At 41.6% G+C, this 27,975-nt stretch overlaps 2 protein-coding genes across 2 annotated transcripts in view; one reads left to right on the top strand and one right to left on the bottom strand.

Moving 5' to 3' along the window:
* Window positions 1–604: 604 nt before the first annotated feature.
* Window positions 605–23,460, bottom strand: LOC112249299 (kinesin-like protein KIF18A). Its single transcript, XM_042331118.1, has 18 exons — window positions 23,307–23,460; window positions 22,108–22,440; window positions 21,636–21,793; window positions 21,359–21,463; window positions 21,107–21,217; window positions 20,787–20,984; window positions 18,201–18,377; window positions 17,924–17,998; window positions 17,705–17,814; window positions 16,699–16,861; window positions 16,379–16,543; window positions 11,719–11,775; window positions 10,916–11,030; window positions 8,508–8,567; window positions 3,558–3,963; window positions 3,048–3,137; window positions 2,833–2,927; window positions 605–2,256 (listed from the first exon to the last, which is right to left on the bottom strand). The coding sequence occupies exons 2-18, from the start codon at window positions 22,415–22,417 to the stop codon at window positions 2,120–2,122; spliced, it is 2,532 nt and encodes an 843-aa protein (XP_042187052.1). The 5' UTR covers window positions 22,418–22,440; window positions 23,307–23,460; the 3' UTR covers window positions 605–2,119.
* Window positions 23,461–23,477: 17 nt separating this feature from the next.
* The window catches only part of LOC112264219 (12S rRNA N4-methylcytidine methyltransferase), a 54,538-nt gene continuing 50,040 nt past the window's right edge, over window positions 23,478–27,975 (top strand). The window contains exons 1-2 of the mRNA XM_042330973.1: window positions 23,478–23,594; window positions 24,200–24,446. Of these exons, the coding sequence (XP_042186907.1) occupies window positions 24,264–24,446 (183 nt within the window). The 5' untranslated portion in view covers window positions 23,478–23,594; window positions 24,200–24,263. The remainder of the gene's footprint in view (window positions 23,595–24,199; window positions 24,447–27,975) is intronic.

Genomic DNA, 27,975 nt, shown 5'->3' with positions numbered 1-27,975 from the left:
GCGCCGAGCCCTGTACAGAGCAAACCAACAGGCTATCTTGACGTCATGACGACTTGCGGGCAGTGGGTTCAGAAAAACTTTACAAAACAGTATACAGTGCCTTCAGAAAGTATTCACATCCCTTGACTTTTTCCAAAATACATGTTAGAATCACACCTGCATTGTACAATATTTGCCCATTATCCCTTAAAAAAAATATTCAAGCTCTGTCAAGTTGGTTGTTGATATTTGCTAGACAGATATTTTCAAGCCAATTTAAGTCAAAACTAACTAGGCCACTCAGGAACATTCAATGTTGTCTTGGTAAGCAACTTGTGTATATTTGACTTTCTGTTTTAGGTAATTGTCCTGCTGAAAGGTTAATTTGTCTCCCAGTATCTGTTGGAAAGTAGATTAAACCAAGTTTTACACTAGGGTTTTGCCTGTGCTTGGCTCTATTCTATTTCTTATATCACAAAAAACTCCCTAGTCTTTGCTGAAGACAAGCATACCAATAACATGATGCAGACACCATCATAATTGAACATATGAAGTGGTACTCAGTGAGGTGATGGATTTAACCCAAACATAAGACTTTGTATTCAGGAGTTAATTACTTTGCAGTATTTTATTGGCTTATTGCAAACAGGCTGCAAGTTTCAGAATTTTTGTATTCTATTCATTCTCATTTATGTTAGTATTGTGGGGTAACTAATGTTGTTGCTCCATCCTCAGTCATCTTCTATCACAGCCATTAAACTGTTTTAAAAATCACCATTGGCCTCATGGTGAAATCTCTCAGCGGTTTCATTCCTCTCCAGCATCTGAGTTAGGAAGGGTACATTCATCTTTGTAGTGACTGGGTGTATTGCGTCATTGATATACCAAAGTGTAATTAATAACTTCAACATGCTCAAACGGATATTCATGTCAGTTTTATTTTTTACCCATCTACCACTAGGTGCCCTTCTTGGTGAACCCTTGGAAAACCTCCCTCTTTTTTGTGCTTGAAATTCACTGCTCGACTGAGGGATCTTACAGAGAATTGTGTGTGGGTTAGAGATGTGGTACTCAATTAAAAATGGTAAAAACACATTGCACAGAGTCCATGCAACTTATTGAGCACATTTTTACTCCTGAACTTATTTCGGCTTACCATAAGCTTTTCATTAATTAATTTGTAAACATAATTCCTTTTTGACATTATGGGGAATTGTGTGTAGACCAGTTACAGAAAAAGCTGTGTGTGGTGGGGGTGGGGTGCTCAGCACCTGGCATTGAGCTTCCTGGCTAAAAATAAAGATCAACATTGGATGCTGTGCAACAGAAAGACTGAATTCAAAGTGATGAGTTGGCTTCTTTCCAGACATAATGTAAGTCTGATTTTTTCTCTCTGAAGATATATACAGCCATTACAAAAGGGAGCTGGTATCAAAGTGCATGTACAACACCTATTGTTAGAGCTGGTCGAAAACAAATGTATTTACTTAAGAGCGGCAACTAGATGGGGCTCAATACAGCTCTCAGTGAGTTGGAATTCTTAACACTGTTCAACATTCTGACCTAATATTTAATGAGCCCTACATTTCTGTTTATGATGTGTAGCCTGATATTGAACAGTGAAAAAAGTTCCACAGGTGAATGAGTTTCCCTATACAGATGGGTTACAAGCAGAAATAACAAACATCACAAGTCTCCATTTCAACAGCATTCACATGACTTGACAGTAAAACTGCATGTCTGATAACTCAATCTACCCCTTCTGTTCAATTTTACTTTGAAAGGAAATATATGTATACTAAACAGGGAAAAGCCCAGAAAAGAACCATTTGAGAAAAAATGATTGGACGAGTTGAATTATTCATGTCAAAAACCAACCACATACATTACTTGTTAACTAAACATTTTATTACTAAATAACAATAGCAAATTATCTGTACAACAAATGTTAATGTAGGAAATAAAAATGTAAAAACAAGAATTCTAAAACCAAAAATAAAACTAAGAACAAGTTCAGAATCATACACAATTCAAGCGAAAACTATCCAAGAAATCCATAGGATTTCATTTCTCTCTCCACATCTAAACACGATTCCCTAATTTCTACATGACATCAGCAACATCTGGTCAAAAGCAGGCCTCACATCCTCTTTGTCACACTCTTGAATTTCTGGGAGGTTTTATAGAATATGGACTTTTTCCTCTGAACATCCATGAGGTGAAGATTCCCCTCAGAAACACTCCTCATAACTCTTCTGGGCTTGTTCTCCTCTGACCCTAAGGAGAAACACAATGCTTAGATAGAACCCCCGTCTGTATGGAGAGCTTCAAATGGAATGTTTTTCCTTTGCAGTGTGAAAAATCCATTATTAAAAAATAAAAAATAAGTTATTTTTAAATTACTGAACATGCATAAATCGAACAATAAAACAAATTGCTGTCTAATACACATCACACTAAAAGTATGCAATCGGATGAGAAACCAAATTCTGCAGTTTTGTCCAAAAGCCAAACAAAATCCTTAAAATGAAAATAATAAGTGCCATAATTAACAGGCAGACAAGCTCCATTGTAGATTAAAAACAGCTTGGTTTTCTAAAAGCAAGTGTCCTTCATAACAGGCATATATAAAAAAAGCATGTTCTGGCCTGGCCTTGCCCTGAACTTTGTGTTGCAGCTGAGAGATGTAGGCATGAGCTCTGAGTGTAAGCACCACTAACTGGAATGAACATGGGGATTTTAGAGGGGGAAATAGCCACACATTTCATGTATTTTTATAAATAGCGAATGAAAGCAAGCTACACTCTTTCCTGGGTCACTTCAGGGGAGAAATACTGGTATTGTTGTACTCACCAGCAAAAAGACACACTCTTAGTGGTCTTGCTACTACTGTGGGGTCCTGCTTTATGTGCTTGGGTGCTGAAAGGATTTCCTGCTCTCTGCTGCTGCTACAGAGGGAGATGGAAACACAAGAGATGAAATGTGTTAATATCTGAGCAGCACAACACTTCCTTCCCTGATCCTTCACTAAGAAACATGTATTTTGAGTATGTCACAACCACACTTACCAATTAATTTTGCGTTTGCCCTGCACAGCCGAAGTCATGGCCATGTAGGTCTTGCCATGTCGGATGTCCAACAGAGACGGTATCTCCAGTCTGCGGGAAACAACAAGTCAGGCAATTTCCTTCTCAATATTTGAACAGTCTCTTACATGTGACCAAATCAAATAAACAGACTGGAATGAGTAACGCACTCTGATACGTTAGACAATTTTGAGCTCTCTCACTGCCACTTGCTCGTACCTAAAACTTAAGAGACAAGGCAGCTCAACGTTTAGAAATAAGTACTTGGAGGGGCTCAAACCCTAATACAATTTCTGTCACCTAGGACAAAATGTGTAAAATAAAAATGAGAATTGTTGTAATAGTAATAGAGGCAAAAAAAAAAAATATATATACTGAGAATGTCTTTATCTATGAATGTATGCACTGTTTTACATTGTTCAGCAGCTAATATTAAACTGGACTGTTGAAATGACGGAGTATAAAGACCATCTTCGACAATACCACACCCACCTTTTGGGGGGTTTACTCATGTCATTGGCTCGGGGAGCCTGCTGTTGGCTTGGACTCAAGGGGCACGAAGACACCACTTGATGATTGGGGCTACATTGGTAAAGGACGACGGTAGCGTTGGCAAGAGCTGATTCATTGTCTCCATCTTCAATGTCAAATGTCATGTTGGGGTCATTGACTGCATAGTCCTGGAGAGGCAGGAGTGAAGGCCTGTTGAGTGTACTGCTGGCCTCTGGAGTGTAGAGCAGTGGAAACATCCCCTCCTGTCTTAAAACCTCCTGGAGGACCATGGGAACCTGCGCTGAGGCGGAGACAACACTCCCAGGGTTTGGTGGAGACACTGCCAGCTTCCTCCTGGTATGTTTCTTGGGAATGGGTTCCATCACTGTCACCTGGGCTGCTGGGCCTAGAAAACAACATCAATATGATTTATTTTTTATGAAGAAGCCACAAAGAACCTAACAAATTTTGGCCTATGCATGATCAAATAAATTGCTATCAAGTTACACAACACACTTCATCAAGGTCAATTCCATTTCAATACAGTCCAATCCATGCACTGCGAATTGACAATTAGAGGATTTTTCAATTTAGGCATAGCTCTACGTATCACTTATTGAATTGAGAGAGGTCAAATGGAATTGATCTCAACCCTGACTTCTATTAAAACATTAAAAAAATAACAATTCTGGAAAGTAATTTAGAAACATCCTCCACCAAGCACTTACATGGAAGTGCATACACCTTGAATGTATTCACTGTGTTAAGACCTTTGGAATGTTGCGGATATAAAACGTAAAGAGTTCCATATTTTACTTGACAAACAGTCACATCTGTTCTACACACATTTATATAGGAGCGTTCTATAAACTTGCTTCTCCCTGAACAGGGTCCAGGGTTCATCCTGTTCCGCCAGAACACTTTTTCTTTTAGTGGTTGGTGAGGCCTTGCTACTTGGTTTACTAGTTTGATCTCAAGTGCACGATAAGAATGCATTATCCAGTCTAAATCACAGTAGGCTGACGGCTTCAGCATGTGGGTATTCACTAACAACATGAGCTTCTAAGAAAATAAATCACATCTGAATAGATCTTAGGTGGCACCGGTATAAAAAGACAGTATCACCACCATTGAAAGATGAAGGAATAACATCTGTAAAAATACTACTGAAAGGAGAAGTCGAGTCTGCAGTAGGCCAATATGGGTTCTCATCTTTTTGGCAGCAGTTGAGAAGTAGAGGTAGCCAAAGAAAGTGAACCTGGTGACCTTACACAGTGCAGACATTAATCAGAGGTGTAAGGGAGTAAGGGCCGACACATTCATGCTCAAATTGAGTTTCACCAGTCCCCACAAGCCCAAGCTACCGTGACATGGGAAGATGGCCAGCAGGAAAGCACAGTAAGGAATCTAAATGAGGCAAAATATAATTCCGATGTTTCAAAGAACCACAAGACTTAAAGCCCTCAGAACTGCCTCAATTAGTCAGGGCACGGACTCCACAAGGTGCTGAATGCATTCCATAGGGATGCTGGCCCATGTTGACTCCAATGCTTCCACAAGGTGTGTCAAGTTGGCTTGATGTCCTTTGGGTGGTGGATCATTCTTGATACACAGGGGAAACTTGTGTGAAAACCCAGCAGTGTTCTTGACACAAACCGGTGTGCCTGGCACCTACTGACCATGTTCAAAGGCACTTAAAATGTTATGGCCTATTCACCCCCAATGGCACAGATACAAGCCATGTCTCAATTGTCTCATAAATCCTTCTTTAACCGGTCTAATCCCATTCATCTACAGTGACTGAAGTGGATTCATAAGGGACTATAGCTTTCATCTGGATTCACCTAGTCAGTCTGGTCAGTGTTCATTAAGTTTTGTACACTCAGTGTATATTTTCACACCACGAGGTTGGTATAGCTGTTTAACAGCTGTTTGAAAAGACAAAAAATTTAAGCCTGTTTTGGTGGGATGGAGTTTTGGCCTACCCTGTGATGTCGCCAGAGAAGATAAAACTAGTTAATGGACCAATAAGAGAGTTCCAAACCACTCTGCCAATAACAGCTGTTTTCCCCTCCCCACTCAGACGATCCCAGACAGTCCTGCGTACAATTCTTGCTTGCGAAATTACTCTTTGCTAAGAAGCTATTTTTGCTTCTTAGCAAAAATACAAATCACAGTAAGATGACTTAAGTTATCCAGAAATTATTTGATACCGAGATAAAATCTGCTGCATTTGAACTTTAACCAGGAAACATAACAAGGCCACATAAAATCCTTATGGACACAAAGCAAGGAATGAGGGGAAAACAACTTATGGCCGACAAAGCAGGAGTGGACATAGGATAAGTTATTTTATGGTATAAGTGGTTCACAATCACTAGCCATAATTGATGACTCACACGCTTAGCAACCTGTCGTACAAAGGATACAGCCACACTGAATGGATCACCATATTAGTCATATCAGTGAGGATGAGTCATACACCACGACATACTGTTAATTATTGGTTATTTGGTCAAGACTAAGATACAACTAACTTGACATACAACTGATTAAATGGGAATAATTGATATTGGCTACACAATACATTTTTAATATACACAAAGTCGTTTTAATAGAAAACATGTCTTCCGTTAACCGGCCAAAATGTTATGAATAGAACTTTGGGATTTCATTCTGTAATAAGTGAGCTTAAACGTATTAACATGAATAAATATGTTTTTACGAGAATAGGAAGACTATGATAAAACCTAGCTGAGATTGATGATTGTCACCTAAAGAACATACGTAAGCAGGGATGTTCGAGGTTAATGGCTGGTGTAAGAGTAAAGTGGAGAGCACGTTGCATCAGAGCACGCAGAGGCAGACTCACTTGTTGCAGTGAGACACTGCGGCTGCATCATTTACATGCTGCTGACCACAGCCCTGTGACGCCGCTTCCTACCTACTACATTTTACTGAGGAGGGAGGCAATTCCCAGAAATGTGAACTTTGTGGTGGTGGATTTGACATATCAATTTTCCTACCCACCCCCGCACAGACAAAATAGGACAACCAACTAAATTGTTTAATGTAGAAGCTTTTAAGTGACAATGCTCACATTTTTTAACAACATACTTGTGTATCATAAAAGGGAGGGGATATGGAAGATGAATGGACCTATTTATTCATACGAAGAGCAGAAAGCAATATTTAGGGAAATTTGGAGTACAGCTCAGATAGCAAGCAGGATGAGGGGACAGTGATAAATGGTACCGTTTCTGATGGAGATCTGGCCCTGCAATAAATGGCAGCCAGTTCTTTCAATCACATATTTTTGGCCTGTAGGATTAATACATGCATGAGGTGCTATTTCTGGTGGAGAGGCGCCGTATTAGGTCGCTTGGCTGCTGCCTCCCTCTTTATCGCTGACGGGGAAGGGGCGTTTACCCTTGCCTACCTTCTTCTCCCTGCAGTGAATTTGCATTTTCATGAATGAGGTTTGAGCAGCCTGGGTTGGGAGGGCTGGATGCTGGATTGACTGAGTACAAGATATGGAGGAAAGGGGAGGGGGAGGCAAGGAGGAAGGAGAGTGATCGAGCAGGAAACAGTAAAACTGGTACAGAATGGGGTTGGAGGAGAGAGAAGAGTGATTGAAATTGTGTGGGCCATCCTGTGCTGATGGGTACAAGGCATTGACTGGTGGGGTGCAGAACCCTATTGAGGGTCATGTGTGGTGACCTGCCCCTCGTATCCACTTAGAGATGGTGCTGTAATGAGAAGGTTGGAAGAGGGAGGATCTCCATACTCAATCATTATCAAGCTGTGACTGATCATGGAATTTTGGATGACGGTTATTGGTCAGTCAAATGACCGTGGTCACCGTTATTACAGCTCGAATAGCAAAATAAAATACACACATCTGCTCTGCTCTGCTCCCTGACTGCATGTGCTGCTGCCTGTTTGCTACAACACCTTGCTTGTTTCAGCAAGGAGTAAAGTTTTCACATTGTTAACAGTCCATTTTGTTACCGTAGAAACAGACTCAGTCCGTACAAATGCCTGGCCGTCCCGTCTTCAGCCAGCCATTCCACAAAAATGTTAAAACTTACGAGGTTATTTTATTTCATGACTGTTAAACAGTAATTGTGCCAGCCCTAGTAAAGTGTTTTAAAGCATTTCTGTTGCGCTGTGGTAGATCGGTGTTGTTTTCTTTAAAAATGTAGCCGATGTTTTCCCACAATGTGTTTCAATCATGTAGAACATCTGTTCAGCAGAAAATATCATTACAGACAATTTGACAGCCATATTTCCTTATTGTACTTCCCTAAAGGTTTTTCCAGTCCTTTTCTTTTTCTAAAGGGGTCTCAGTGTCATTTCATTTTCACAAAATATCTTTAGCTCTAGGCCAGAGAAAGTCTGCAGTGCTGCACAACTGGAAATCAAATTCTATTTCATGTCGGAATACTTTTTGAAGTTTCTGTAACAGTTTGCCTATTTTATTTTTCCTCGTTTAAGAATCAGTTGAAGTGCCAATTGATATCCCATCATCTCGAGGATGGCAGAAGGAAATTAAGTTGTTACACTAAACACCAGTGTTCAGTGGGAATAAAACAAAAAAACACTGTTAATCCACAAATCAATATTACTAATTTCTCACTTCAGTTTGAGCACTACAGAGGGGATGTTTAATATTGTCAGTTCATTATTTTAACCATTTCAGTTCTTGTGGTCTTCTGAAACAAGCCTTCTCTTTTAACATCCCAAGTTTATACTAGTGAATCCTGAAACCTTATCACAACTGAAATTGCTGATGAACAATTAACAGCTGAAACAGAGCTTTTACCACAGGAGTGATGACTTTGATGGACATATTTGATCCCCTCGGACTGTCTATGAAGGATTCCATGTGGCAAACTGTTAGATTAATGACCAGGTTAGCAGGCCTGAGGAGAGTAAAGACAGGTTTACCTTTCGATGATGAATTAGGTTGAAGGCGCAGCGAGACTCTCCTCTTATGTTTCTCAGCACCTGAGTGACAGACAACAGTATGTTCAACAACACCGCCTCCTTCATGAATACCATGCCACCCCCGCAGTTATCAGCACAACACACAGCATGACTAGCATCACAGCTCAGCCTGCACAGTTATCAATAGAACAGACACAATCGTGCCCTCAGCATTTGGCTGTAAATGTGAATAATCATCATGAACTGTATGGCAACGTCTGCGATTGTACACTTGCCTGGTTAAAAAAATGGGTAGCCCTTTACACTTGTATCCGTATATGGGTTGAAAATGTCAGCTTTGGACCTTGATAAGCAACTTAAATTGAAACAGTACAGTAACATGCTATACATGATGTCAGAACTCAGGCTCTTCACTTCACAGCTCTGCATGGGTTTTGACTGACAGCTGTTCTGAACTTGAGCACCGCACACGACAAGAAGTTGCCCCAATCCCTCCTGCTAATTGGGCAACTTTAGAAAATGTTTTGTCTGAGTGAGGGAAATGCTGTAAATTACAAGGACTCTGTATTTTGAAAGATGTGACGCTAAGGGATTACAATAAATACTGCTTTGATGTCATACAAGCAAGCCTAACACCCATGAGTCCTAATGTGCACTTCACATTTCCATATCATAAAAAACGATGTAATATACATTGTTAACATTTATGATTACTATGTTTGATGTACAGTTACAAGATAACATGGCGGTATACCCTATGAGTTGTCCTGAACAGAATGAACCGGTTTGTTGTATTGTGAAGAAAATTTGCCGCGAACCATGCATTTGGATTTACTCATGAATCCTTTCGTGCGCATCAAAAGTACGTGCGCATCAGAATTGCTTTTCATGAAAGCCTAACACGAAGATCTTATTTTATCATTTTGCTAGTCATGTTGGCAATAGAATGCTCAAATTTCACCAACTTGTCCCAGATTGTTAAAAAAACAAAAGTGGCAAAATTACTGTAAATTTAAAAATGCTCATAAAATCAGTGTAATGTTTGATTCAGTCTTGTGTCAGCTGAACGGTTGGCCTGACCTTTAGTCTAATATTTCCTCATAATCTCCAAACTGTTCCCTTCTAATTTCTACCATGATTATGCATTTCCATTTTTTCTTTAAGAAACATTTCAATTTAGCTCTTTTCAATTCCCACAAGTGTAAGAAGGGTTCAAAGCCATTTTAATCAAAATATGAAATCATTTCTGATGGCTTAGCTTACTGTGATTGTTTTCAATTAAAAATGGTCAAAAGAAACAAATATTGCTTCTTCCAACTTCTCAAGCAACAAGTTTTCCTAGGACTGTCTGGGAGTGGTCTGAATGGAGAAAGGAAAACTAGCTGTTATTGGCAGAGGTTTGGGGCATCTAATGAACTAAATATGAAATGCCACCCCACCAAAACAGGCAGACATTTCTGGGCATCTTCATAATCTTTACAATTTCAATTAAGCACTGGGCATTTAACTAAATGTAGCTTTTAAATATATAATAACAGTAGTCTTCCCAGGACAGTCATTGCAAGGTGAAACCGGAGGGTCAACGGGAAGAGAATCATAATCATGGCTTGTGAAAGGAGGGTCAAATTACAGGATTCACTCAACTACAAGCACAAGTGGACAGGGCCAAAAATACTAAATAAAAAGACACAGGAAACAAGCATGTGACTGGTGCAGGGGACAGATGCGGGGTGCACCTGCTGACATATGATGGACAGCAACATAGTAATTAAGTATTGCTGGCCAGCTTTGGTTCTCCATTGTCTCCTAGGGGCTGAATGTCATGAAAGGAGGCCTGATGGCGCACTGGTGCTGGGTATACAGGGTGTGATAGGACCATGGTGGCTCCGTGTGTGTAGGCTCCCATGATCAACAGTAAATAGAGCCAATAGCCCAGGGCCAACAGATGCTGCTGTATGGCCACTGGTGGCCTGAAAATAAAGCACTACAACAGAGGATTAAACAGTCAACCAGGGGGTTTACTACAAAGCAAGATCAATGGCCAGCTAACTTGCCAAAATATATTTAGATTTTCTAGAAAGAATGGGCATGGTCTAATTAACTCATCAACCAAAAACACATATTGAACTTCAGCTTTCTTAATGAAGCAGAAAGTCAATAGCTTTGTAGTTACCCCTCAGGGGGAAATTACATGTCATCGTTGTCACTGGGAGTTGAAGCCAAGTCTCGTTTTTTAAAAACAACATAAGATGTGAAGTCATGACTTACTACTGCAGGGACTGTTTTGATGGGGACAGATGAGTGTGAAAATGACAGGATAGGTACGAGCTCTGCCTAAGCCTGGAGCCCTCAGCCTGGGTCTCCTCGTCCTTCTGCTCCCCAGCCTTCTCTGATCGCCCACACCACACCTCCCTCCCTGAGGACCAGGTGCTCCAGGTGGTTCCCAGGTCGGCTGCTGACCAGGCCCGACCCCCTCAGCGTCCAGTACTGTCTGCTGTAGGCAGGCAGCAACATATCACCATTCTGAACAGAAGAAAGCATGAAACTCAGGCTTAAAAGATGTTCTGTTGAGTCAGTATCACAATCTATAGTGTAAAGTTGCCAAAGTGAACTTTGTTGCACATGTATGCAACACCTAGTATAGTATAATTCAAAAGACTAAATAGTCTCTATTCACTAATTCATATAAGTAAGCGATAACTTCACTGTACATTCTCTGAGGTAATGTATGACACAGGTATGGATGGCACACACATCCTTCATCCTCACATAGTACAGTGTGAGTCACATGACTCGTACTCCATTTTCATAAATATTATTTCATATAATTCCATCTTAATATGTCTGTATCTATCTGACCATATTTACCTCCATTCATGTAGGCTTGAGGCCTGAAGATTCCTTCTAAAAATGTAGCAATATCTGTACAACAGATGTTGTGGAGTATTGGCTCAGATTGACTTAAGTCTACTTGACAGGTCTGAAAAGTCTGACAAACCCCTTTAAGACTATCTTATAGTAATATCACTGCATTTCCACTCTCTGTCTTCAGTGGATACAGGTGGATGATTCAACTCTGATACGCAATGCCAGGCGTTTTGGTATGGTGACAACATTACGTTGAACCCTGTAAAAGAAAAATGACCTACTTTTTAGTCTGTTTGTTCTCCTGGTCCTGATGCCGATGAGGTGGGTCATTTGCTCAATGTGCTGCTTGGTCCTCTACCTGTAGCTGGAGCCTGTGGCAGCGAAGGTCCTTCTGGAGTACCTGGACGGGAAAGGGGAAGAGCTGGTGAAATGACCATGAGGGAACATATTGAGTAACCCTGACCACAGCTAGAGAACAAGCTGGCAGGAGTCATCAGTGACGCACAAGACAATGAGTCTTGAGGGTTTTATTTTGTGCCATGCTTCATCTCTGAGAACCTGTCTTCTGGGTAAAAAAGAAAAAAGCTGTCATCAACTCTGACGTAAAGAGTATAACAAACGGCAGCAGAGAGAACATTTGACAAGCGGATGAATCATTGTTCTGTTATTTCCTAGAAGAGGGATGATAAAAGAGAAAATAAACATCTACATGGTTTTAGGTAACTGGCTGTGTGAGGGATGCATAAAGATCATTGATCCATTCACCTCAGTCATCCACCATTGTACAAGAGCAATAAAATAAGCGCAGTTCTAATTACCTGAGAACAGATGGAAGAAAAGAAACTGTCACGACAAGTTGGGACGTATTTGCAAAAAATAAATAAATATACACTGCTCAAAAAAAATAAAGGGAACACTAAAATAACACATCCTAAATCTGAATGAATTAAATATGTAGCAATACTTTTTCTTTACATAGTTGAATGTGCTGACAACAAAATCACCCAAAAATTATCAATGGAAATCAAATTGATCAACCCATGGAGGTCTGGATTTGGAGTCACACTCAAAATTAAAGTAGAAAACACAATACAGGCTGATCCAACTTTGATGTAATGTCCTTAAAACAAGTCAAAATGTGGCTCAGTAGTGTGTGTGGCCTCCACGTGCCTGTATGACCTCCCTACAATGCCTGGGCATGCTCCTGATGAGGTGGCGGGTGGTCTCCTGAGGGATCTCCTCCCAGACCTGGACTAAAGCATCCGCCAACTCCTGGACAGTCTGTGGTGCAACGTGGCGTTGATGGATGGAGCGAGACATGATGTCCCAGATGTGCTCAATTGGATTCAGGTCTGGGGAACAGGCGGGCCAGTCCATAGCATCAATGCCTTCCTCTTGCAGAAACTGCTGACACACTCCAGCCACATGAGGTCTAGCATGGTCTTGCATTCGGAGGAACCCAGGGCCAACCGCACCAGCATATGGTCTCACAAGGGGTCTGAGGATCTCATCTCGGTACCTAATGGCAGTCAGGCTACCTCAGGTGAGCACATGGAGGGCTGTGCGGCCCCCCCAAAAAATGCCACCCCAAACCATGACTGACCCACCGCCAAACCGGTCATGCTGGAGGATGTTGCAGGCAGCAGAACGTTATCCACGGCATCTCCAGACTGTCACATGTGCTCAGTGTGAACCTGCTTTCATCTGTGAAGAGCACAGGGCGCCAGTGGCAAATTTGCCAATCTTGGTGTTCTCTGGCAAATGCCAAACGTCCTGCACGGTGTTGGGCTGTAAGCACAACCCCCACCTGTGGACGTGCCGGGCCCTCATACCACCCTCATGGAGTCTGTGTCTGCTCAAACTGTCAGAAACATGCACATTTGTGACCTGCTAGATGTAATTTTGCAGGGCTCTGGCAGTGCTCCTCCTTGCACAAAGGCGGAGGTAGCGGTCCTGCTGCTGGGTTGTTGCCCTCCTACAGCCTCCTCCACGTCTCCTGATGTACTGGCCTGTCTCCTGGTAGTGCCTCCATGCTCTGGACACTACGCTGACAGACACAGCAAACCTTCTTGCCACAGCTCACATTGATGTCCTATCCTGGATGAGCTGCACTACCTGAGCCACTTGTGTGGGTTGTAGACTCCATCTCATGCTACCACTAGAGTGAAAGCACCACCAGCACTCAAAAGTGACCAAAACATCAGCCAGGAAGCATAGGATCTGAGAAGTGGTCTGTGGTCACCACCTGCAGAACCACTCCTTTATTGGGGTGTCTTGCTAATTGCCTATAATTTCCACCTGTTGTCTATTCCATTTGCACAACAGCATGTGAAATTCACAGAAGTGTGATTGACTTAGAGTTACATTGTGTTGTTTAAGTGTTCCTTTTTTTTTTTGAGCAGTGTATATATACTTTTAAAAGTAGCATAGAGTTAACTTCCTGTGATGTGTTCCCATCCCTTCAATAATTCTCTCTGGGAGATGAAAAAAATGACATATTTAAAAGGGATAGTTCACCTTAACTATAAGTAGAACCATTTCTATGTATAATTATCAATTAGTTTATTATATGGATCTTATCCAGAGTCAGCAACCAAAAAGAAGGCTTAGTTTAGGTAGCTTATAATTATGCAGCATTGTCAATAAATCTTCACAATCCCTCCTGGATTTTCGCAGATATTTGCGTGGAAACAATGCACTGACAAGGAAAAAGAAAAGATTGAACCATATAAAATGCAATGATTGTTTAAAATTGAAATTTTTTAAAAGGAACACCTACAGTTGAAGTCGGAAGTTTACATACACTTAGGTTGAGTCATTAAAAATCGTTTTCTCAACCACTCCACAAATTTATTAACAAACTATAGTTTTGGCAAGTCGGTTAGGACATCTACCTTGTGCATGACAAGTAATTTTTCCAACAATTGTTTACAGACAGAATCACAATTCCAATGGGTCAGAAGTTTGCATCCACTAAGTTGACTGTGCCTTTAAACAGCTTGGAAAATTCCATAAATGATGTCATGGCTTTAGAAGCTTCTGATGGGCTAATTGACATAATTTGAGTCAATTGAGGTGTAATGTTTCAAGGCCTACCTTCAAACAGTGCCTCTGTTTGACATCATGGGAAAATTAAAAGAAATCAGCCAAGACCCCAGAAAAATAATTGTAAACCTCCACAAGTCTGGTGTGAGCAATTTCCAAAAAAATCTGGCCAAACAATAATAGTTTCTCAACCCATCACAAATTAGAGATGAACATGCTGGTGCAAAACAAACTATAGTGCTGGAGGAAACGGGCAGACAAAAGTTATTCATCCACAGTAAAAACAAGTCCATATCGTCTGAAAGGTTAGGACAAATCTACCTTGCAACTGCATGGAGTCAAGTACTTTTTGGAGAAATGTTCTTCTGATGAAACAAGAATAGAATTGTTTACAGAACACCATCCAAACAGACGGGGGTGGCAGCATCATGCTGTGGGGGTGCTTTTTCTGCAAGAGGGACTGGTCCAATAGATGGCACCATGAGGCAGAAATTATGTGGATACATTGCATCCACTAAGTTGGACAATGCGATTACTTCCAAAGTTGTGGCAAAACAGCTTGGAAAAGCTGCCTGATCCATAGAACATTTCCAGAACTGAAAATGATAGCAAGGAGGCCTACAAAACCCACTCAGTTACACCGCTTTGTATGTTCACCCAAAAAGACCAAACTTCTGATGGGCTAATTGCAACAACACATAGCTGATCCTCAACACGGGGGCCCCCTAGGGAGTGCATGCTTCGTCCCCTCCTGTACTCCCTGTTCACCCGACTGGAGGTGACTCCAACACCATCATTAAGTTTTCTGGACACAACAGTGGTGTCTGATTACAACGATTCAGGTCAGAGACATGGCAGTGTGGTGTCAGGACAACAACCTCTCCTTCAACGTGAGCAAGACAAAGGAACTGATCGTGGACATAGCCAACAAACTATCATGGTACAAACACACCAAGAAACTTGTGAAGAGGGCACAACAATGCCTTTTCCCCCTCAGGAGACTGAAAAGATTTGGCATGGGTCCCCAGATCTTCAAAAAGTTCTATAGCTGCATCATCGAGAGCATCCTGACCGGTTGCATCACTGCCTGGTATGGCAACTGCTCGGCATCCGACCGAAGGCGCTACAGAGGGTAGTGCGTATGGCCCAGTACATCACTGAGGCCAAGCTTTCTGCCGTCCAGGACCTATATACTAGGCAGTGTCAGAGGAAGGCCCCCAAAAATTGGCAGACTCCAGTCACCATAGTCATAGACTGTTCTCTCTGCTACCGCACAGCAAGCAGCACCGGAGCGCCAAGTCTAAGTCCAAAAGGCCCCTTAACAACATCTACCCCCAAGCCATAAGACTGCTCAACATTTAATCAAATGGCCACCCAGACAATTGACATGGACCCCCTCCCTTTTGTTTTTATACTGCTGCTACTCGCTGTTTATTATCTATGCATCGTCACTTTACCCCTACCTAAATGGTCAAATTACCTCGACTAACCTGTACCGCCTGTACATAGCCTAGTTATTGTTATTTATTGTGTAACTTTTTGTTGTTGAAAACTTTAGTTTATTTAGTTAATATTTTCTTAACTATTTCTTGAACCGCATTGTTGGTTAAGGGCTTGTAAAGTAAGAACTTCGGCGCATGTGACAAATAAAATTTGATTTGAATTGCGAGCCCTCTGGGTCAGCTTTAAGCGATTAATATAGCAATATTTTTACTGTTTTATGCAGAAATAGTGCGGTGATTGGTCAAATTTGCAAACCCTCACATAATATGCAGGGAATTGTTGATTTAGCAAAAAAAAGAAAAGAAAAACACTATCACGGAATCCTGGAGGGACCATCTTCCTCTACATCTCCCATACCAGTACATGAACAAAATAACCCATATACCACACCACTCTAACACCACCCCTGGGTCAAGTGATTCCATATCTCCTGACCCCTCCAGCAGTTGCCTCACCACTGGTGGCTGGGAGTCCTGTCCCAGTAGCTTCACGTCATTCTCCACGCGGTGCAGCCAGCCCTCATTCTCAAGGAAGCACAGCTCAACCTCCTTCAGCCTCTTGCGGATGTGCTGCTGCTGTGTGAGCAGGGAAGCCAGCTTGCGCTCGTGCTTGCAGGTGGCCTATTCAACAACAGAGCCTATCAGATTTGGATATGACAAAGGAGTGTATGCACTTTAAACATCCATCTATCACTGGTACATCATAAAAGACATGCTCCTTCTGGGACCATTTTCTGGCTAAAATGACATGGTGATAAGCAGGGCCTTTTTCAGACCTTCTCAGTCTTGTCTTTGGCACTGAAGAGTTGGGCCTGCTGGTTGCACTCCTCGCTGTGACGCTGACGTAACTCGTTCTCCTTGAGCTGCCGCTCCAGAACAAGGTGCTCCCTCCTGATCTGAGTACGGCTGGAGAAAATGCTCTGTAGGGACTCTGACACCCTGTCCAGAAAAAGGGGCAACCAGCCAGTTATTGTTAAATGGAGTCTTTGCTTAATAATGGAGGGCAAAGGTTTATAAAAAATACAACTTTTCTATGTTTGCCCTTCCTCAAGTAAAAGTCCCATGTCATGTTATTGTACAACTCAACAGGTTGAACAGTGTTCAAATCAGGCAGCTTCCCTGGACGACCCTCAGCAGCTTTCACCCAATAAGGCAGAGGCATTGCAACAATGTCTCATTCTGGTAAAGGAAGAGGGATATGCAGGTAAATAAATAAACAGACAGTGGAGAGCAGCCGCTGAAATGTGACTGCAATCTCCAATGTAACCCCTGTGACGTAGGAGCCGCCGTGGCCTTGCCAGACTGATGAATTTTTAATTGTGTGAGAAGCATGCTGCCTCTCTTCAGAGCCTCACATTGTGCGAGTTGTGAATTCTGATGCCGGTGAATGAAATGCGTGGGAATGAGACTCATTCAGCTCCACCCACCCCTTCCCTATCTCCCTTTTTAAATAGACACCACTGCAGCCCTTGGAGGGGAGTGAAGGAAGGACGTTTTTAACTAATACCGATATATTATATGTGTAGTTTTATTTTTTATGTGGCTCACAGCTTCCCCTATCAAAAATGCAGAGCAAACTCTCCACCCAAAGCCCAGGTCCTTGGGCTTTGTACTTTCCCTCAACATGATAAATTATCTATGGATTTCAATTAAAGTGTACAAGTTTAAAGGACACTCAAGTGTGGTGGCATATTATGCATAACAGAACTTGTATTACTGTATAAATACAAGTTTTGCCTTTTTGTTGTTGCATGTACATTGGTACAAGAAATAAGTACCTACTTGTGAATCTCTGTTTGGTTCTGACTGGAAATGGTATTAGAGACTCCAGGAACAAGAGGGTCCATCTTCCTCTCCTCATACTCTTTCAACTTCTTCTTTAACTGAATGATCTGAAATAGCATAAACTGTTGATAAAATGTGAAATGTATGTCCACACATTTTCGGAACCTAAGGGCCTCCAGTCTGCGTAGTAGAGATTGCTGTTTCATCTTATTTTACCTCTTCTCGCTGCCTCTCGCATATCACTGCATACTGGCCGATGTGACTGTCCAAGCTGACAACATTCCTCTTGAGCTAAAGAACAGGTAGATGCATGTAAAAATGTATGGAAGGAGAAAGAGAGGCATTACAAACAGAAATATTGTAAGAAATGCCATGTAGTACAAGTTTCCCTATCAAAACCACCTCTGAACTCATGTTTGGCTTTTAAAAACACAGCCAAAGAGGCCTAAATAAATCCTATAACATTGTTGGGATGGGTGAGTAGTTTACTGACCGATGATTTGATCTCTTTGGCCCGGTTGGCGTATTTCAGTGTGTTGTGGGTGTCGTCATAAGATTTGGAGGAGGGGCTAATGTTGGCAATCATGACCGTCCTGCAGTTCCCGCCAAGAGAATCTTTAAGGAGTCGTGTTAGCTTGCTGTCCCTGTATGGAATGTGGGCTTTCTTACTCTGCTATAATAAATCAAGCAAAATCAACATTAGCCTGAGAAAAGTGTAAAAGTGCAAAACAGGAAAAGGTTAGGCCTACACATTCAGGTTTGGGATTGGTAAAGGTCTGACAAACCTCATAGAACATAAAATGCTTTTTTATTTATACCAATTCATTCCCTCTTGCTTGCGTTAAAATGCAATTGACCACAGTCCTATGACCCCTTGGAACTCGTACAGTAAATGTCCAGTGACAATGGGACAACACACTAATAAGGCTGTATAGGGGGCCATTTTAGAACAGTCATACACTGAATGTCCAAAATATCAAGAACACCTGCTCCCTCCATGACAGACTGACCAGGTGAAAGCTATGATCCCTTATTGAAGTCACTTGTTAAATCCACTTCAAAATCAGAGTAGATGAAGGTGAGGAGACAGGTTAAATAATTATTTTTAAGCTTTGAGACAATTGAGAGATGGATTGTAGATGTGTGCCATTCAAAGGGTGAATGGGCAAGGCAAAATACTTAGGTGCCTTGGAACGAGGTATGGTAGTAGGTGCCAGGAAACACTTGTTTGTGTCAAGATCTGCAACACTGCTGGGTTTTACATGCTCAACAGTTTCCAGTGTGTATCAAGAATGGTCCGCCACCCAAAGAACTTCAGCCAACTGTGGGAAGCATTGGAGTCAACATGGGCCAGCATCCCTGTGGAACACTTTCGACATCTTGTAGAGTCCATGCCCTGAGTGGGGGGTGCAACTCAATATTAGGAAGGTATTCTTAATGTTTTGTATATACACATTCGTATTTTTACTTTGGCAAACGGTAACTATTTGTTTCCATAAACAGGTTTCTGGCAGATAGATACCTTTCATTTCTATAGAAAATGAAAACGTCCAAGCACATTATCTTCTGCTGGTGTGAATGTGCTAGGTCTGAATTCAGCCTGGCTTCACTAATGGCACAGATGCGTCTAGAGTACATTACATCTGTTCAGGTGAGTCACAGTCACATGGAGACTCAAATGGCAGGAATTACCAGGCACTTGCAGAGGAAAAGTGATCTGCAATGGGCTGGGGGCTGCCCAGCTGTTCTCCCTGGCCGAAACCTACATCTGGAACCAGGAAACCCTTATATTTCCAGCTGATCCTATGGGAGCTCAAAGTTTGCAGCTAAAAGGAGGTTGTCCCAATTAAGCAAAATGAGTCTTTCGTCAGAGCAGGATTTACAATGTACAGCCCGAGAGAGAGAGGAAATGGGCCAATGGAGAAAACCACAAAGGCTAAATGTGCAACTGCAAGTCATGGCCATGGGACCAGTCCTAGCTGGGACATCAAGGTATCATTCCCTAAAGCGAACAATGGTGCCATAATAAAAATACATTTTGGTACAGCGGTGGCATGTTTGTGCAGCATTTCCTAAATGCATGTGGCCTGCTTGTGGAATCCCCAGGGTCAGTGGTAAACCAAAAAAGACTCAGTGACAGGTTAATGTATGCAACTGGAATTAAATCTTATCCAAATACTTGGCTTGCTAACAGACCAAGCAAGGCTCCTTGAGTCACAGGGAGCTGCTCACTTTTTTTCTGGCAATGACAAAGCAGGGGAGTATTGCTGCCAGTGTGATGTAAAATTGCAATCAATTAAACAACATACAAACAAAATGAAGGCAGAATAAATTAGACTAGGCCGACCTAAAAAACCACAAGAAAAAATTAATCTTAAAAAATGCAGTGACCACAGAAATCAACTGGCACAGTGAAAATGAACGACAGCAAAGGATAACCCTAACACAATTCACCAGTGAGATAAACATATGTAATCAGTTGTAACACCACGGTAGTGGGTTCAATTACCGGGACCAACCATAAATAAAATCTATGCACACATGACTAAGTCGCTTTGGATAAAAGTGTGTGGGGGGGAATGAACTCAATAGTTTAAAATGACTAAAACCAAATGGAAACTGTGTAGAAATGATAATGATCCTACATTCATACCGTTTCTTGACTGTGTCCAGCTGGCTAATAATCCCAGAAATGAAAGCCAGACAATCCGGGAGCATTGAAAATTACAAAAATGATGGATAGAGGACTATCTTTAGCAAATTTTGATGGCAAGGAAATATAAGTTTCAGTGCGTCCCTCTGGACTTCGAACACCGAATGCAGCCCCCGGGCAAAATTAGTTTGATACACCTGTCTTAGTATTAAATCTAGACATAAGTTTGTGTATTCTCAGTGGTGAGGAAGCAGCACCAAGGCCTGCTCAACATTGCTTACGAGTCTCACAGAAATGCCTGTGGGTGTTATTGTCAAAAGATCAACCACCTTTTTGAATTATATTGAATTCTGTGAGCAGAAACATTTCCTTTGAATAATTTGTCATATTCAATGAGAAACATGCATCAAGATGCTTTACACATACCTTAGGGTCAGCCAGAGCGTTGATGACATTTCCCAGGGCAAGGAGTGAACGGTTGATGTTAGCGCCTTCCCGTTGACGTGCTCCCTTTGCGTTAGTGGCATTTGCTCGCTCGGAGCCAGCGAGGTCAATCAGGCTCATTTTGGCCACACGGACATTTGGATTAAGGCTGGCCGTCCTGTCCTGTTGCTTCAAGTAAATCTAGTGGGACAAGAACACCAACAATTTCATCTTCACTTGTTCAGTGACTGCAGTGGGTAAACCTGCTTGCTGTCTGTTAAAGGAGGAAAGGTAGATGACAACACTCCATTGAAATAGCATACCTGAAATACAGCATGGGACCGTGACGATGTGGCATTCATGTCAGTGGGGTGTTGCGTTCTATTCCGATTGCCATAATCCAAAGCTTCAAGGATGTGCTCAGCAGACTTAGGCTACAAAATAGGTCACATGAATACTTTTAAACAAATAAAATCAGTACACGTCCATTAAAAATAGATGTAAATTCATTCAACTAGGGAAAAAAGGACAACAAACACACCTGACAGACAACAAATAACCTGTCGATCACTAACCTGGTGCAGAGTAAGGCCTTGGACAACCACTCCATTCGATGGGTCCTCCCTCACTGCAAGTGGGCCCACATTAGCCAAGAGGTCCCAGATCTGCTCATTATAGACCTGAAAACCAGTTATGACAAGAACTTGGCAGGTTTCTTTTGGCAATTTAAATTCTGATTGTTCATTAATAAAATGTGTTTATTTAATTCCCAGGTATGATGGAGGAAGATTATTCCTTGATTTCTGTGTAAATGTATTACTTGTAAAATCAGACAGATGAAACCAGAGTCACCTCAAGATAAGAAAATGCTACATCGAATATTTTCTCTTCCTTGACTTGATCCATACGGTTGAAGAGCTCTGTCATGGTGCGATACATCACACCCGGGTCATTGCTTGAGCCCAACATGGTGTGTGTCTTGCCTGCTCCTGTTGCGCCATAAGCGAAGACTGCAACATTTCAGAGAGGGATTAGTAATCAAACATGATCAAAACGTCCACTTCAAATAAATCTGATTTTGGTAGGTTTAAATGTGACACCAAATCTATTGGAATTTAACTGCTAAATGGGGTACAAAGATGTTGGCTACTGTAGTATACTAATGACTATTTCTATAATGGTTCTCTGTACTATGACATTCATTTAAATTAAGCTATTTGCAACACTTTTCACAACGTCTGTCTCAATGTGCACATAGTCATAGGCCTACTAATCAAACGGTGTAGTCCTGTAAAGATTAGTAGGCTCAAGCCTATTTTATTACCTGTACAGTTAAAGCCATTCAACACTCCATCAAGTATCCTTTTAGTGGTGTTCTCAAAGATATCCACCTGAGAAGAATCCTCCCCAAAAACATTATCAAAGACAAATTTCAGGTCCTTATTGGCTCTCTTGTTGACATCTCTGTTTTGAACTCTTGGTCCCCCGAAAGATGTTATTTGCTGTTCCTTGGGGTCAAATATTAGCATGTGGTTGTCCACAACTTGGACCACATTTCTGAAGTTCTCGCACTTCTCATTGTCATTAGTTGGCCGCACACGAACAACCACTTTGACATGGCTGCACATGTCCATGACTCTTCTTATTGTGTATTGATCTAGTTGAGAGAGCACAAGGAAGATGCTTTAGCTGACTAAACTCCACAGTGAAGGATGTTTCTGATATACTCAATTGGAGTGGAGCAGAGACCAGGCTTTGGGGAATTGGGCATGGCCAGCATAATTTGTATTTATTTATTTATTTCACCTTTATTTAACCAGGTAGGCTAGTTGAGAACAAGTTCTCATTTGCAACTGCGACCTGGCCAAGATAAAATAAAGCAGTTTGACACATACAACAACACAGAGTTACACATGGAATAAACAAACATACAAACAATAATACAGTAGGAAAATATATATACAGCATGTGTAAATGAGGTAGGATAAGAGAGGTAAGGCAATAAATAGGCCATGGTTGCAAAGTAATTACAATATAACAATTAAACACTGGAATGGTAGGATGTGCAGAAGATGAATGTGCAAGTTGAGATACTGGGGTGCAAAGGAGCAAGATAAATAAATAAATACAGTGTGGTGATGAGGTAGATTGAATGGGCTATTTACAGATGAGCTATGTACAGGTGCAGTGATCTGTGAGCTGCTCAGACAGCTGGTGCTTAAAGCTAGTGAGAGAGGTAAGAGTCTCCAGCTTAATAAGTAATAACAGCTAACTACTTGCATTCGACGTTACATTTTAAGCAGTGAATATATACAAATATGTTGTTACATAAAGAACAGGGCGACTTGAATGTCTCGTGTAGTCGTCGCCCGTAGTGCCTTCTTGTGGCTAGCTAACATTAGCAGTCAACAAAGAGTCATAGAAGCTCACCTCCGAGCGAAAACAGCAAGTGCTGCGAGTTGTAAAATACATCATAAACATTACTTATGTTCTGGAGCGAAGTATAATACAACCACAGCCTACCTTTGACTATAATTATTTCACATTTGCAATTGTGGCTCGCTAGCAAGTACTGCCACTGCTACTTTTTCTCCCAAGACCAGCGCGTCTTTTCAAAAACAAGCCCCCTCTTCCTTCGCAACAGCTGATTGGCTATGCACCTTGGGTGAGCTTGGTGTTGCAGTCACTTGATTGCAGTACTGGTGGAGGAAGTGGTTTCAAAACTCTGTTCGTATGCCAGCTATTATCTAGCAAAAAATAATGTTTTATCATGTAATTGAAACCATTATGACACATAGCTAACATAACAAAGTAAGTATACTATTGCGCTAAGACCAATGTCCTAAGTACAATTTGCATCGTCCAGTTGCAAGTTATTCAAGGTGTTGTAACACTAGCTACTAACTAGCTAAGTTACTACAGCTGAACGGAACGCACATATCCGAACACTTTTCCCCGATATTTTTCTATGAATATGCATGCACCTGAGAATAGGTAGCTATTAGCTGTCTAACGCTAGTAGCTACACAAATCATTTCGCACTTCTCCACTTTGAAATTAGATAGCTCTCTTCAACGTGGTCTTCTTCTACTGAGTACTGCACTCTAGTGTAAAAAGGTGTCCTGGAGCCCACTTTGATTTGGTTTACTGTACTGTGTAGTTTGCTAAGTAGCTAGGTATTTACTGTAGCTGGATAACTAGATCGAAAAAACGGATCAATGCTTCATATTTTCTGATACCTAGCTAGCTTAGCCAGAAATGTTAGCTACATTTTTTTAGCTCGCTAATACCATTATTTCTGCCATCCACAATTAGTGGCATTTATTGCATTAGCCACTAGCTAGAATAGTATCTTACAAAGTTGCTGTGTGTTTGTCATGTCACTCTCATGTCTGTGCCCTTCCAATTCTCTTCAGACAATGGCATGCCAACATGTGTCTGCTTGTCCAACCTTGAGATCATCATGGAGAGTGGCTCTTGATGTTGCTTGTAGAGTCAGCCAGCCATGGAAGGGGAGTAGGTTGTCTTACTCCGGCTTTGCTCCCATGGAGCCTGGTCACCAGGACAGACGTAAAGATAACTCCACCATCTTGGCTGAACAGACACTGCACACACCTGTCATGCTTAGAAGTGCTCCAATGTTTAGATATTCAACCTGGCCAGGTAAGTCTTTCTTCTCTAACACGCTGTGTGTGTGTGTGTGTGTGTGTGTGTGTGTGTGTGTGTCAACCCACCTTTTCTTAGTGAGCTCTTGATGCTTAAATATTCTATGGAACAGCAGGTAAGTTTGTTGTGCATTTTGCCTGTTTTTACTCCATGATGAATCATAGGGAAATCTGCGTTCTTTGAAAGGTTGTTTGTGGCCAAACTTCGCTTCTCAGTTCATAAGATGGGCTACTTCTCTTGAGAGGGCACATTAAGTCACCAGGATCCCACTACCTTTGCTTCCGCATACATACTACCAGGACAGATGGGCATGAGTCAAAGGCCTTCTGTTTCTGGTGGGCAGTGCGGAGGGAGACTTGATGGGCCCCCTGGGTGGCCGAGAGATGCTGCACGGACAGGGCAGGTGGGGGCCATGGGTCAGCAACTTAGTCAGGCATTGTGCCACCTTAAGGCTGTTGGCAGGACATAGAGTGCTGCCTGCAACACTCCTGCCTGAACTTTAGCGCCTCTTACTGTAACTCCTTCACTCTCCGCCCATTGGCCAACTGTCCCAATAAAGCTAGCCAAGAGCTTGCCATTAAAAACAAGTGTTAGATAGATTTTTTAATGTAATTCTAGTCACTGCACATAGCCTGTCAATCTAGGGTGTAGCCTAGTTGCATATATATTACATTATTGCTTTATACAGTTTGTGCTTCACCCCCAAATGCTGAAATATAATTTATTAAAAGCTGAAAGACCGGCAATGTAGCACAGTAATTAAAAGCTGTAATACTTTACGTTAAAGCAGCAATCTGCTGTTTAAACAATAATAAAGGTCACCCCGCCACTGTTTTGGTAAAATGCTGAGGGATGGGGCTTAAGAAATGTAACCACTCTCAAATTCATAGACAGAGCTATGTATGGACTGACTATCCATGATGCAACATTCGAGTTTTAGCTATGTTTTGAGGCCATACTGACATTATTTACAAACAAGTTTAGGCAATAATTTGGGTTCTGATGGGGTACGACAGTTGAACTAAGCTTTTGAGTAATTTATAAGATATATTCTTCAAGAAACAGTGGGTATACATCATTCATTTAAATGGCCATGTGGGATGTAATAGTCACAAATTGGCCCTTTTAAGTTGTGCTTACTTGTGTGTATGCTGCTGTAATTACACTTGTAGCAACATTGTCAAACCAGCATTACAGTATATACATATTGGCATACTCAGTCCCCTCCCCCATACTCAAATACATTAGCAGAATGTTTTGGGTGCACATCCATCTTACCTTCAACTTTCAGACTGAGACACTTGTGTGTGCAGAAAGTAGGCTAGCTATATATACTGTACATAAACACTAAGCCTACTTTGGCATGCTTGATTGAATCCAGCTCTTATTGTAATTTCTCTTTGATGGAGATTTGAAATGCGTCATGTTCAGACTGCTCGCTGGAACATTGCAACGACAATGGCAACTGTTTATAAACTGAAATGTAAGGTCTCACAAACATAAATAAAATGTTTATTCATTCATGTGGTCTATTAGGCTATATGTAATAGCAGCCTTGGTCAAGGTACACATGTAAATAAACAGCTACAAACCATTTAGTTTTTGTGTTTACATTTCCATGTAGTAATGACGGCACATGTAAACACTTAAACGGTCTTACAATATACATTTTTATGGTAGAGATTCTCCATGTGAAATCCCCCCGCCATTTCTGTTAATGAACCAGTCAGGCAATCAGGTGTCTGCACTCTGTTTTCATCAGCTGTCCTGTAGAGCAGCTAGGTAGTGTAATCGCAGACCCTGTTTGTTTAAGTGGGGGTTTCACTGACAAGTCAATGACTGGGAGGAAACCCACGCTCCATGTTAGCCAAATACTCACTTAAATCACTGAACTGAGTCAGATTAATATTTTGATCTGCTATTGTAAAGCAATCAACCCTGCGTAGTTGCTCTTGTCAGGCTAAGCATAGTGTGTATGAATGGAGCACTTAGGGAGATGATGGGTATCTGAGAGCAAACGCTGCAATTACACCAAAGTGGGTAAATGGCAATGCAGCCTTTCATGTCCCGCCGCCTCCCACGCATGAAGTCCAGCGCAGATATCTACACAGGTGGACTGTGATATTTCCCCACATTTCTCTCAAACTTTCAGGGCTAGTAGTGATGCACATGCAAAGCCTTTAAAATAACAAGTGATTGTACTACTTACAAAAATGACGATAAGGTTATGGGCTTAGGTCTTAATTGTGCTGATCAGTCTAGAGATAGTTGAGAAGTCTAGAGATGGACCTTGTAAAACCTTTTTTATACTCCAGAAATGAGCTTTATCTCAAGCAGCCACAGTGTTGCTCTCCTGCTGTCCTTCCTTCCCTGCCCATCAACCATAAATTATCCAAACTAGATTGGCCTTATTAACCACCAAATTAGCTCTTAAAAGATTAGAGTTTGTACAATTGAATATTTTTCTATTCACCTTGAACGTGAATGCGCTTAGCCAGCCGGATAACCATTTTAACCTAATTATCGTCATCTTGATTCAATTCTAGCATTTGGCTAATTGAATAATGGGCAGTGTGAGGCCTAAAGGTGGTTATAAACTGTGATGTGGGAGACGGCGGTCGAGGTAGGGGGCTTGGAGAAGGATATCCTTTCTCAGGGCAGAATCAGGCTTTTCCTGACCTGGAGGTTATTACTTTACTCAAGACAGGAGGTGCTGGAGGATAGGGTATTTTATTTACATGGAGGAACAGGATTTATGGCTGCTTATTGCTGTGAAAATGACTCAAATAAATCAAATTGAATCAGGGTAAGAAGGTGTCAGAAGATGACTAACACTAACAAAGTGCCACTAAGATTTTGAAATGGATGAATAGGATGGCCATATTTTAAAAGTCCACCTGATGTACGTTATCCCCCTTCTCTGTCACTCCTTTTGATACTTGCAAGTCATTAGTTTAAAGACTGAGCATAATACACTTGAGAAGGTAGTGTCAGTCAACATCAAATCATAATGTCAGGGCTGCCCCGTCAGCTAGGAACATACAGAGAGTATATCTGTTCCTAGCCCATCAGTCAGTAATCATAAATCACTGTGGTACACACTGGCTGATGGTACAATTAGGCTTTATTACTCAGGCTAAGTTAATAGCCTTGATGAAACCCCCTGCATCATCCCTGACACTCCCTTTGTTGTAACCTAATTGTTTGAATGAAACAATGAAGAAAACTGTCTTGTACAAGTGTTCTCTGCAAGTGTAGAACATAGCTTTTATACAATGTTTAAAAAGACAACTTATTCTTTCTCAGCAAGTTGAACCATTTATCCAGCCCCCATTCACGACCTCCCCAATCACTCTTAGGAAAAGACACATCTTTTCAAAATGTATGGACTAAAAGCCTGTCGCCCAGCCCCGGAACTCAATATTGTTGAGTGTTTTGTCTTTTTGTCAGGTCCACCCACGACCACTGCAATAGATTTTTATCGTCCAGCATCCCTCATTACCAGCCCACAGATGATAGTGGGTGA

This window comes from Oncorhynchus tshawytscha, linkage group LG12 (assembly GCF_018296145.1).
Source record: "Oncorhynchus tshawytscha isolate Ot180627B linkage group LG12, Otsh_v2.0, whole genome shotgun sequence".
NCBI lineage: Eukaryota > Metazoa > Chordata > Actinopteri > Salmoniformes > Salmonidae > Oncorhynchus > Oncorhynchus tshawytscha.
Note: the sequence above shows the minus strand (reverse complement) of the source record. Positions and strands in the feature narration are given on the sequence as shown.